This window comes from Xyrauchen texanus, chromosome 18 (genome assembly GCF_025860055.1).
Source record: "Xyrauchen texanus isolate HMW12.3.18 chromosome 18, RBS_HiC_50CHRs, whole genome shotgun sequence".
Lineage (NCBI taxonomy): Eukaryota > Metazoa > Chordata > Actinopteri > Cypriniformes > Catostomidae > Xyrauchen > Xyrauchen texanus.
The window spans coordinates 11,165,836-11,179,123 of record NC_068293.1 but is presented as its reverse complement, the minus strand read 5'-3'; the positions used below and the strand labels follow the sequence as shown (position 1 = coordinate 11,179,123).

Sequence of the window (13,288 nt, the reverse complement as noted above, 5' to 3'; positions counted from 1 at the left end):
GTGTTATTTCACCCTGTTTGTATACATTAATGTGTCTAGTCACAAAAACTAGATATTCAATATTCTGCAGTCATGCGTTCGTATTGTTTTGAGCATGCGCGACTCCAGTCTGGAGATTTATCTGATCCGTTTCTGGTCTTCATGTACGTTTATACTGTAGTGGGCATGCGCGACTCCTGTCCGGGGATTTATCTGATCCGTTTCTGGTCTTCATGTACGTTTATACTGTAGTGGGCATGCGCGACTCCTGTCCGGGGATTTATCTGATCCGTTTCTGGTCTTCATGTACGTTTATACTGTAGTGGGCATGCGCGACTCCTGTCCGGGGATTTATCTGATCCGTTTCTGGTCTTCATGTACGTTTATACTGTAGTGGGCATGCGCGACTCCTGTCCGGCGATTTATCTGATCCGTTTCTGGTCTTCATGTACGTTTATACTGTAGTGGGCATGCGCGACTCCAGTCCGGAGATTTGGCTGATCCGTTTCTGGGGATGTGTCGAATGTAACACCCTCGCGAGAGTCTTATTTGCTGTTACTTAGGTTAGGTTTATATTTTGTGGTAGTATTAAGGTTAGGTTTATGGTTATGTGTAGGGTTTCCGTGGGACCTTCTAGAAACGACCCGTCTCAATAGATCCGTTTCTGTTTTTGAAAGTCTCCCGAAGTTTCTTTTCGGGTAGGCGCGCGCTAGTGTGCGTGCACGCTGTGAGTCTTGTCTCGTCTCTCTTTTGTATGCGCTTTATTTGCCGACGGCGGCGTTCTAAATAAGATCATACATCGTCAAATCCATTGTTATTACGTAACGTCGCGTATTTCGACACATTTATAAAAACGGGTATTTCTGTTGCGCACTAATGTCCATGGGGCTGGAGTCTGGATTTTCTAGCGAGGAAGTGCTGAATACTCGCTTCCCTCTTCACCGGGCGTGCAGAGATGGGGATGTTGGCGCGCTGTGCTCGCTTCTCCAGTGCAGCACTGATCAACTCTCTGTGGAAGACTCTTTCTACGGTTGGACACCGTTACACTGGGCTGCACACTTCGGCAAGGTACAGAATCATACATGCAATTAATTAATGTCTAAGCAGTATACATTCGTCATTAGACAGATACTTTATAATTGCAATGCGTCATCCATGTCTATAAGCACTCCGTTCACAATATGCACACACACCCATCATTTTAATATTCATGCATGCACAAAGATAAACGCTGAGGTATTCTTGGGTTATATTTAATCGCAGCCAACCATCCACCACTACACAATGATACAATAGTTTACATGCATAAACGGACTTGACAGTGAAAATGAAATCACGCATTCAGTGGGTGAACTGCATACACTTTGTCTTGATGATACACCGTCCCCAATTTCTTGAAGCCAATGTCGAGTTTTAGCAGGCTCGGCTTGTTAACCCGTGCTGGTAATAAAAGATCAAAGAATCAAACAATAGGGGTGTTACCGTATTAACCGCCAAATTGACGGTATTTGCTTGAAATCAATGCATTCGTCTCTTTCGTACAGGAGTAAAACAGCTATTTCAATAGACGATACGTAGATTATTATACCTCGTTATTATTATTATTGTTAAATTAAGTGTTTGTTTTTCTAATAATGATAGCTTTGAGAGTAGTTTGGCCTCAGGCAATGATGTTGAACTTCAGGTTTTCCCTCGGTCTCTCAAGAGCTACATTATCTGTCATGTATCAGTTGTGTTCTCGGATTTCTTGTGGTTATCTAACCAGATGAAATGCAGGATGTGCAGGAGCCAGCAGGCTGATATAAAGACCAACCCCTGGGGTTGTTTTACAAATGTATTACTGAAAAAACAAACATTTGCAACCTCGTTTAATGTATGAACATGCATCTCAACATTTAGGCAAATACTGTTAAAAAATCTTGAAGAGAAATGAATGCCTTAAAACTATTGTAGCCATAGGAGTGTAGTATGCACACATGCGGCACCTAGACTGTAAATTGTACTGTATCATTACTATGTTTTGCTATTGTTTTTCTTTCAGTTTGTGTACATTGAAACAATTAGCACGTTTTTATAATTTAGATCAAACTAGATGTTTCAGTTTAATCAAATAAGCAGTTTGTCATATAACACATTATTCATAAAAATAGTCTTGAGGAAACTATAATTCTGTCTCCACTGGGATGCCACTCCCACTTTTTGTGTGGGCGACTTTATGGTTAATGTTTTAGAGTGTGGACTGGTGTCTAGAGAAGAGCTGTTTAAGGCAGGCTGCTGTGGGTAGATGAATAACAGGAAGAGACGAGGTTAAATTTGAGTTCCCTTTCAAGTCGGTCACTTCAATGCAGCGTCAGGAGCTGACACTATGGGAACTCCTCCCAGGAGTGGCTTATCTCTTAAGCCCATATGGAATCACGTCAATCTCATTTGCAGATGGACTTTGGCAATACACCCTGTATATGTGAGCATTTAAGCCAGAGCACAGCACCATTTCTTCAGAATTTGTCTTTTTAGTGTCTTTATTGGATATCTCTTACTCTTCAAAGTCATTGCTTCATCTTCTGAGCTGGCATACCTAAACTGCATGTTTCTTATATGATGTATGGACATGACCTTGATAATTTTTGCTGACCCCAATATTGTCCATTGTGTTTACATGCATGTTTGTTTACTTCTGTCCTCTCATCTGCTCTCTGCGGACAGCGACAGGTGAAGATTACATGTTACTCGAGGCTAATAGGTGTTTTAATAGGTGTTTTTAATGACGACTGCATAATTCCAGCAAGAAAGTTTGGAAGAATAATTCCAAATAGACTTGGTTTCAAAGCCGCATTCCAAAGCTCTGGTGTGGTACCTTTTGGCTTTAAGTCGAATGAGAGAGGACAGCCCATTAACGTGAACGAGCCGGTATGTCGATTTTGTTTCAAAATAGTGGCAATACAAGTAACCTAAAAGCTCATCTAAAACAACCATCCCATCCAGTTTTCAGAGTTTGGAACAGAAACCACAGTTGGAGATGGAGAGGGGCGTTCCCGATAGAGCTGCACGTTTCTGGATAAAATGAAAATCATGTTATTTTTATTTTTTTTTTTTGCTTAGAACAAAGATCACAATTCTGAAGAAAAATTCTTATATCAGTGATTTACAAAACCTGGACATAATGGTACTAAACAAAGTAACAAAGTTTACTATTGGTTCTTACTCAAGTTTCTCATCTTAAATCTATGCAAAAATGCAATACATTTGTAAATCAAATATATATATATATATATATATTATTATATATGGACATTTTAAAATGTCCTAAGTCAACAAGAGGGCATAACAAATACATTACAAACCAAACAGCACCTTGTGATTATTGCAAAAAAATAAATCCTGTTAAAAACGGCATAATAAATAAAAAAAACTATTTAACCAGTTTCTCACATGATAAGTAAAAAAAAAAGCAAGCAGAAAAAAAGCTTCATTAACAGTTCTATGTTAACTTGATTTTGCACTTGTAAGCAAATATTTAATAAAACACTGTTATTTTATAAAAGCTGTTTTAAAATAAATATTAACAATTTATATTAAAACAATGAGGCCTTCAGTGTGTCTCTTGTAAAAAAAAAAAAAAAAAACTGCTTCCAGCTTGTAAAGGAATTATTCAACAGCCAGTAATTAAATAGAGAACAGAGTAACCCGTGATCTAAGTTTTTCAGCAACAGTAGCAATTAAACATTTAAATAATAATCATATAAAACATTAAAAAAAGGTAATTTAATGACAAACGAAACTACTTAAATACTTGACACTCTTAAATGTGTGATAGATATACACTAGGGCTTTCAATCGATTAAAATGTTTAATCAAATTAATTACATGGTGTCCCGATTAATTAATCGCATATAAAAATATTTGCTGAGAAAGCCCCTCATATAACAATAATTTAGGGCTGGGCGATTTTGCCAAAAAAAAAAATCTTCGATTTTTAAAGAGTTTTTTTCAATGCACTTAAATGACTGCAGACATCAGATATAGTGTCAAAAGTGCAACTTTATTGCTATGATTGTCCTCAAGAGTTAAAATGCGTAGAATCCCAAAACAAAAAGTAAATGAGGCTCTGTCATTCAACAATTTCAAGCTTTAACCCAGGTTTGAGCAAAAGTGCAACAACTTCACAGTAGCTTAAATTTTCTGTTCAAGAAATCAGATAATTACAAATTTTGTAACATATAACATTACAATTAAAAAAATAAACTCTTCTCAGTATAGTGTGAATATAAAAAATGAAACATGCCTGTGGCAGACATATAGCCTGCTCAAAGAGTGAACAAATGTAAACTTTTATCTATAACAACAAAACACGTGCTTGTTGTTAGATCTCTGAAACATTGTGCATGCTCATTCTAAACATTTTTTGCAAGAAAGATGAGCCTGTCCACAACCTCTGGCTTAAGGCAGGCCCGGTTGCAGGTAACTATTCCCCCACCTACACTAAATAAACTTTCTGAGGGGGCACTTGTGGCTGGAATAGAAAGATATTTTTTAGCCAGTAAGCTTAGCCTTGGAAAGTTGGGCTGATGCAGCTTCCACCATTCAAGAGGATCTGTGTCTGGCTCTATGTCTGGAATAAGGAAATATGTTGCAAGCTCAGTCTCAATTTTTGTTTTCTCAGATTGTGGGAGTGGCGTGGTGGATGGTGCACTGTTTTTAAAGAAGGCACCCAGAGTCATTTCTTTTTTGGTGGGGTGTTCTCTTGAACAGCTGAGGGACCAGCTTCCTCTGTGGTAGAGTTGCAGAGAGCAGAGATCTCAGACACCGCTCTTTTTTTGACAACTTCCAGTTTGCTAGCATCAATGTAGGTTGTACGGAACCTTGGGTCTAAAAGTGTGGCCATGTCCAAAAGTTCCTCTTTCTCCAAATCACAGTATTTACTTTCGAGGTAACGCATGATGTTAGCTTTGATTGTTTTGTTAGCTCCAAATCTTCCTCCTCTGGCAGGAGGAGACTTGTTTTAAACAAATGCAGCACTGGTTTGATGCATGACACACTGACATATGATTCCCCTGACAGTGCATCAGTGAAGTCCTGGAGAGGTTTCACTGCTTTCTTGGTGGCTTCTAATACTTCCAAATCTTGCCACATGGGAACAAGATGACGCGTTTTCTTGTCCGCACCCAGGACACGAGTTATTGCCTTCTCTTGCTCAAGAAAGCGCTCAATCATCTTTTGATGAGACCCCCAACGTGTTGGGGATTCTGAGATCAAAAGATGCTGGGGAAGTCCAAGCTCAGCCTGCACCTCTGTCATGTCTCGCCTTTTTTTCCAGCTGTAGGAGAAGGCTGATACAGCTTTTTTGCAGACCCCTATGGCCCGATCGATCCTTGGATCCTTCACACCATTCTCTGTAATAAATGTGAAAAGATATTTAGTATATTTTTTGTCACTCCAAACTATATATTTGATTACGTGAGTTTTCAAAATTGTTTTGCACTTTTATCACAATTTTAATAGCTGTAACACAGTTTAATACATAATGTATAATGAATGCAGATTAAGGAAAAGTCAGGTTTATGTAAGTAAACTAAAATAAACTGTAAATATGAATTTATGTCTGTGTGTAAACCAGTTGAAATATATACCATGTTCTATGGAGCTATTATTGTGTCTTTATTACATGCGAGAAAATAAATGATCTGAGAGAAAAAAAAAAGTTTGAGAGAAAAAGTAATATTTGAGACTAAAATAAGTTTTGAAAGTATTTTCTCATAGAACATAAAAAAATATAAATTTGAAATTTTTAAAATGATGTTCATTATATGAGTGCTATTTGTATGAGTGCTATGAATATGAGTGCTATTTTTAATGTTTAATCTTCAGTGATGCTGAACTTGCTCAGCCAGCTAACATCCAGTTGTGTGTGTCATCATCTTACCCAAACATTGGAGTGTCCGTGCTCAACTTAGAGCTTAGATCGGGCCCAAAAAATCAAGCCCGACCCTACCCGAGCCCGGATTTTCTCACATGTAATAAAGACACAATAATAGCTCCATAATGTTCTGGCTATTAAATTATGAGCAAACAGTACTTTACAATGTGCAAGTATGTGCACCTATTTATTCTTACACCAACTCTTACCTATAGCGTTGTGGAGTCTGTGGCCAAACACTGCAAGCTGGGCCAGTTGTTGTCATTAAGGGCTTTTATGATGTTGGTGCCACTATCAGTTGTCATGCAGACGAGTCGTTCCTCCGAAAGTCCCCAGGAGCTGAGAGCGTCTTTTAAGCCATGGGCAATTATCTCACCAGTGTGGTTGTCGGGGAAATACGCTGTCTGAAGGCAGATGCTGCGCAGAGTCCAACTAATGTTGATGTAGTGAACCGCCAGACTCGGATATGGCTGCATCGTCCGGCTGGACCACAGGTCCGTTGTGGCTGAGTAAAACTGCATCTCCTCCAGCTCACTGCGGATCTTTTCCCGAGTTGTATTGTACAGGTGAGGCAGCGCTACATTGGCGAAATACTTGCGACTGGGGACAACGTACCTCGCATCTAATACTTTCAGCATGTGATTAAAGCCTCGCTTTTCGACAAAATAAATTGGCAGCATGTCTGTGGCAATATAAAATGTGATCGCCTCTGTAATCGCTTTCCATCGCGCTCTGTTCTTATCATAAGGCACACAGTTTGTAAAGCTCTCAGGAAGTGTAGTTTGCTTTTTAGCAGGTGTGCTAGAGGAGCCGTTTTCGCTACGGAGCCGGCTGCACTTCTCCCATTCTTCGCAATGTTTATTCCTCAGGTGCTGGAAAAGATTTATTGTACTGCTGCTTCCAGTAGCAACAGCCTTGAAACATATTTTGCAGCAAGGCTTCGTCTGTGTTTTGTCTGCTGCATCAAAACCAAACCAGTTCCAAATTACGGAATTACCTGTGCCTTTCTTTGGAAGTAACGTTAGTTCTCTGCTACACGCTGCCATGTTGTTTTGACTGTTACGCGGGGCGGGGGCTGGCTCATATCGCGCTACGGTAACGCACAAGGACAAAACGCGGAAAAGTCCGAAAAAACTATTGTGGCAAAAAACTCGAGTTTGTAAAATAAAAATCGTTTTAAACTACAAAATCGATAAATCGATTAAATCGATTTTTTTGCCCAGCCCTACAATAATTCAATATATAATGCTGAAATAATGATACATAGTTATATTTAAATATTCTATATGGGTTTATGCTTGTATATTTATATATATATAAACTTAAGCTTGAATTCCTAATGATTGTTGTCGACTCGAGTGGTTTTACCAATTTGGCGGGACTCAGAGCCCAGTGCCATTCTTTCCTGAACTGCACGAACAACTGGGTAAGACATGTTGCTCCCTCTGCTGCTTGAGCCTGAGTGCTTGTCTCAGGCTCTCGTCCTCTTAGGTTGGTATGGCTAATGCCGCGGCGGGCCAAAGCTGGTTTAACCCTGCACACAATGACTGTCCTGCCAGCCTGACAAGCAGACCTATTGGAGGACAAGGATGTAGCCCAGACTCCTAGTCCTTCAAATAGCTGCATCACACCACAGATCTGGCGCTCCGGGCTACCAAGATCACTGCCCAGGCTATTGGCAGATCTAGGGGAAACCTGGTATCCATTGAGCGTCATCTGTGGTTGAACTTATCAGAGAGAAGTGTTAAGGACAAGGCCTTTGTGCTCGACACTCCGGTGCAGCAGCAGGCTCTCTTTGGTGATTCAATGAATGCTTTCACCAAGGGCTTCCAATAGACCAAGAAGCAATTGGTTGCATACTTGGGGTGTAACGATCCATCAGTCTGGATCTGAAATAATAAAGCTAGTAACAGACCTATTTAACCACTGTTCAATTAATCAGCTGATATTTTGCCATTTTTAGATTGTCTGCATTGGCTGCTCTTTTTTTTCTTTTTTTTTTTATCCCTTTTTCTCCCCAATTCGGAATGCCTAACCCTGCATGACAGGTCTGACATGAGTGAGTGTGTGTGTGTGAGTTAAAGTAGTGTTTCTCAACTGGTCTATTCGGACTGGGTCACGGACAGCAGGGAAATAACAATGCCATGGTAACTTCTCCCATTTAAGATATTTTGGCGGCCGCCCAAGTGATCGACTATTTAGGACTGCCGAGGCAGATTTAATGATAATCTCGCAAACAGCTAAAACTTCTCATCTGCACTTTCGCGAGTGTAACGAGCTCGCGCTAATGATCTGCTCTTCTCTCTGGCACGCGTGTTCAACAACTGGTCTTCCCTCGATATAGCGGAGCGCAGACATCAAAACTGATGCGACCAATTTCAATTCTAGCGAGACTTTTCTAGTTTAAAGTGTTACGAAGATTGTCAATTCGAACCTCTCAAACAGTAGCAACCCTGACATGCCAAACGGCACCGAGGAGGAAAAGAGCAACACTGTGCTATGCGCCAAAACATAAAAAAAAAAAAAATGACACACCATCACCTTTTGCACAAAATGTTATAGTTCATATGAAATGATCTAAAGGTAGAATCTAGTAGACCTTATTTTATATCAACAGTGGCAGATGTAGTTAAAGTTTCAAGATGTGTTTCAGCTAGTATTTTTTTTCATAAATACATTAATGTATTATTATTATTACTATTATTTAAGACTAGCACACTGACCTAACCATGGTAATGAGGATCCTATCCTTCTGTGTAATATGTGTATAAATATGTAATATTAGGTAACAAATGGGATAATAATGGGCCCATATAAGTAAATATGCTCTTCAATTTTTAAAAGGGGGAGAGAAAACTTCCTGTAGATTTTGACATCAATAACAAAAATAATGTCACTTGATGCATGTCCTTGTACTGGAAAACCATGAACAAAACTATACAACATAAAAGGAAATGCAACCCAGGATACATTAAATACAGGTTATGTTTGATCTATGGCAGGTTGACACTTGATTTCCAATGTTTTCTGAAGCAAAACCAGTTGAGAAGTTAAAGGTACAGACCGGAGCAGTCTGGCTGTGCTGTCACGCACCTACAGTATATGTTAACTGTTAATAATCATAGGACATTACTTCAAAAGCTCACACAGCTGATGTTATTTTTCATTTAGTAGATAATTTAACATGCTATGCTAACATGCTTTAGTTATGTAACATGTTATAGTTACATGCTATTTTTTTTATCATGTTTATAAATCTGTTTATTATAATTCTGTTAGCTTTTCTTATTTTTTCTATTTATTTTATTTTCAAAAGGGAGACTTTTTTTACATATACTTAAATAAAATAAATGGTTTCAAGTTTAAATTATAATAAAGTAATACCGTATACCATGATACCGTGAAACCGTGATATTTTCTGAGACGGTTATCATACCGTGAAAATCTCATACCGTTGCAACCCTAGTACTAAATCATAAAATGACCATAGTATGTGTAACGATTGAGCAGCGAGGCAGACGAAGAGATGCGGATCCAAATGCAGTTTGACTTTATTAAATAAACGAGCAAGTAAACACAAAGGAACAACCCTCAATGGGGAAACAAAACATAAAACTGAAAACTAAACATGATGAAACATAACAGAGAACTCAGGCAACAAAACAGAGAACTCAGGCAGGGAACACATACCAGGCTAACAACAAACAACGATAGACAAGGACTGAACAAAGAACCGGGGTATAAATACATGAACAAGGGACAAAGGGGCCAATGAACAAACAGAACTCTAACAAGATGATAAACAGAAGCAAATTGCAAATTAACGGGGGCAAGTGCAAACAATGAATGGTGAACACGAAAGCTGACAAGGAGACTGTGGAGCTAAACAAGGGACAAAAGTGAAAACTAAGGAGTTACAAAATTGACAAAAATGATAAACAAAGGGCAACGGTGAAACAAGACAAGGTAAACATAACAGAGCCCCCCCTCAAAGGATCGGATTCCAGACGATCCTAAAGAACAAAAAATCAAGGACAGAAAACCCACAAAAAACAAAATGAGGGCACCAGGGGCAGACAGGCAGACCGGGGGGTACAAGAACAAGGCAGTCCAAGGGGCACAGAGGGCAGGCAGGAAGTCCAAGGGGCAACGAGGGGCAGACAGGCAGTCCAAGGGGGCAACGAGGGGCAATGAGACGGTCCACGAGGGCACAAAGGGAAATGAGACAGTCCACAGGGCCAATAGGCAGTCCCTGGGGGCACAAAGGGACAGGTTTGGGGCCAGGGAGGTATCGACCGGGCAGGGACAGGTTTAGATGGCCCGGGGGCTGGCCATAAGGCAAGAGCCGGCTCAGGGGGCCTAGGAGGAGGCCACAGGACAGAGGCCGGTTCAGGAGGCTTGGGACCTGGCCGCAGGGCAAGGACAGGTGCAGGAGGTCTGGGAGCTGGCCGCAGGGCAAGGACAGGTGCAGGAGGTCTGGGAGCTGGCCGCAGGGCAAGGACAGGCTCAGGTGGCCTGGGAGCTGGCCATAGGGCAAGGATAGGTTCAGGAGGCCTGGAAGCTGGCCACGGGATGTGGGTAGGCTTGGGGGACCTGGGTGGTGGCCGCAGGATAGGGGCCGGCAGAGCCGCCTGAGGCGGAGCCAAGGAGGACTTCGGAGGCGGAGCCTTAGAAGACTTGGGAGGCGGTGTAGGCAGGACCGTGGGGGGCTTAGGAGGCGGAGCCGAGGGAGGCCCAGGAGGCGGAGCCGAGGGAGGCGATTGCGTAGTAGGCCCAGGAAGTGGAGCCGTACAGGACTTGTGAGGCGGAGCCAAGGAGTGCTCAGGGGGCAACGCCGAGGATGGCTCAGGAGGCGGAGCTGGGGAAGGAGGCGGGCCGAGGGAGGCTTGGGAGGCCGAGCCGGGAGAGGCGGAGCCGGGAAGGAACTAGGAGGCGTCGGAGGCGAGGCTTCGGAGGCGGAGCCAGGAGTGGCGCTGGAGGCGAGGCTAAGGGAGGCGAGGCTGAGGGAGGCTCCGGAGGCGGAGCCGAGGGTGGCTCTTGCGGCGGGGCCGAGGGAGGTGGCGCCGTAGGAGCCTCTAGAGGCGAGGCCCTAGGAGTCTCTGGAGGCGGAGCCATAGGAGGCTCGGGAGGCCCGGGGGGCGGAGCCCTGGAAGGCTCGAGAGACTTGAGGGGTGGAGCCCTGGAAGGCCCGAGAGGCTTGAGGGGCGGAGCCCTGGAAGGCTCGAGAGGCCCGAGGGGCGGGGCCCCGGCAGGCTCGAGAGACTTGAAAGGCGGAGCCCTAGAAGGCTCGAGTGGCGGAGCCCTGGAAGGCTCGAGAGACTTGAGAGGCGGAGCCCTGGGAGGCTCGGGAGGAGGAGCCCTGGGAGACTCGAGAGACTTGAGAGGCAGAGCCCTGGAAGGCTCGAGAGGCTTGAGAGGCGGAGCCCTAGTAGGCTCGGGAGGAGGAGCTCTGGAAAGCTCGGGAGACTTGAGAGACGGAGCCCTGGAAGACTTGAGAGACTTGGGAGGCAGAGTACTAGGAAGCTCGGAAGTCGGAGCTCTGGAAGCTCGGGAGGCTCGGAAGGCGCTGACTCTTGGACGGGCGCGACCACTGGCACTGGCCTTTGGACGGTCATGGCTACTGGCGCTGGCTCTTGGGCGGTCATGGCTACTGGCACTGGCTCTTGGGCGTCATGGCTGCTGGCTCTGGGACGGTCATGGCTATAGGCGCTGGCTCAGGGACGGTCGAGGCTACAGGCGCTGGCTCAGGGACGGTCGAGGCTACAGGCGCTGGCTCAGGGACGGTCGAGGCTACAGGCGCTGGCTCACTGACCTCTGAGGCGACAGGCACTGGCTCACTGACCTCTGAGGCGACAGGCACTGGCTGGGTTACCGTGGTATGCGCCGGCTTGGGTTCGCTGGGCGCTGAGGGCAGAGCCAAGAGGGGTTTAGGGCACGGGGCTGCGGCAGGCGGAGGCTGGAGAGCAGAGACCTTTCCCCTTCTCCTCTTCCTCCGGGCTGATGCGACTGGCGAAGCTGGGACGCTGTTCCTGGTCAGCGTGGCTTCAGGCTCGCTGGCCGTGGCTGGCAAGGGCTCCGGCTCGCTGACGGTAGAGGCCGCAGGCGCAGGCTCACTCACAGTGACAGGCGTGGGCGCTGGCTCGCTCACCGTGACAGGCGTGGGCTCTGGCTCGCTCACCGTGACAGGCGTGGGCTCTGGCTCGCTCACGGTGACAGGCGTGGGCTCTGGCTCGCAGACCGGGGCAGGCGTGGGCTCTGGGGCAGGCGTGACAGGGAGAGCCTGGGACGGCTGAAGAGTCTCCACAGTAGGTGGGGAGGTAGGGTCCTTCCCAGCATGGCCCACAGTGAACGGGGAGCCGCACAACAGTAAGGTCACCTCCAGGAAGTCGCAGAGAGTCCAGCCGCGTGATGCCGACGGCAGCCGCTCCTTCAGCCAGCCACTCAGGTTGTCCCTGAAGAAGACCACAAGGGAGGTGTCCGGGAAGTCCGCAACAGCCGCAAGTTCTAGGAAGTCGCGGACGTGGGCCTCATTCGGACGGTCCTCTTGCCTCAGGCAGAGCAGGTGGTATCTGGCGCGTAAAACCGCTGGATCCATGGTTTGGTCTATCGTTCTGTAACGATTGTGCAGCGAGGCAGACGAAGAGATGCGGATCCAAATGCAGTTTCCATCCATCCATCCATCGTCAACCGCTTATCCTGTCCAAATGCAGTTTGACTTTATTAAATAAACGAGCAAGTAAACACAAAGGAACAACCCTCAATGGGGAAACAAAACATAAAACTGAAAACTAAACACGATGAAACATAACAGAACTCAGGCAACAAAACAGAGAACTCAGGCAGGGAACACATACCAGGCTAACAACAAACAACGATAGACAAGGACTGAACAAAGAACCGGGGTATAAATACATGAACAAGGGACAAAGGGGCCAATGAATAAACAGAACTCAAACAAGATAACAAGATGATAAACAGAAACAAATGGCAAATTAACGGGGGCAGGTGCTAACAAGGAGATTGTGGAAAACTAAGGAGTTACAAAAGTGACAAAAATGATAAACAAAGGGCAACGGTGAAACAAGACAAGGTAAACATAACAGTATGTCATTAGAGAATTAGGAAACATGCTAAGTTGAAATACTGGCTTCTCTGAAAACAATGCTACAGCCAGTACATTCTACTTTGAAGTTTCCATTCCAGGCCGGAATTTCTGTATGATCCGGCCCACTGCCCACTCACCAATAGTATTTTGACTCAGCCGGGTTGCCAGATTTGAACAAGTTTGCAGGCAAACAACACAGTCAGCTGCAGCCATGGAAGCCAGCAAACAAACTGGATCAGAAATTATAGATTCCAACCCACCTAAAAAGCCTCACCATCTGTCTAAAAACC

The 13,288-nt window shown here is 44.5% G+C and overlaps 1 protein-coding gene across 2 annotated transcripts in view; it reads left to right on the top strand.

Moving 5' to 3' along the window:
* Positions 1 to 487: 487 nt before the first annotated feature.
* LOC127658577 (ankyrin repeat domain-containing protein 10-like) overlaps positions 488 to 13,288 on the top strand; it is a 42,087-nt gene continuing 29,286 nt past the window's right edge. For both annotated transcript variants that reach the window (XM_052147944.1, XM_052147943.1), the window contains exon 1: positions 488 to 1,047. In XM_052147944.1, the coding sequence (XP_052003904.1) occupies positions 856 to 1,047 (192 nt within the window). In that variant the 5' untranslated portion in view covers positions 488 to 855. The remainder of the gene's footprint in view (positions 1,048 to 13,288) is intronic.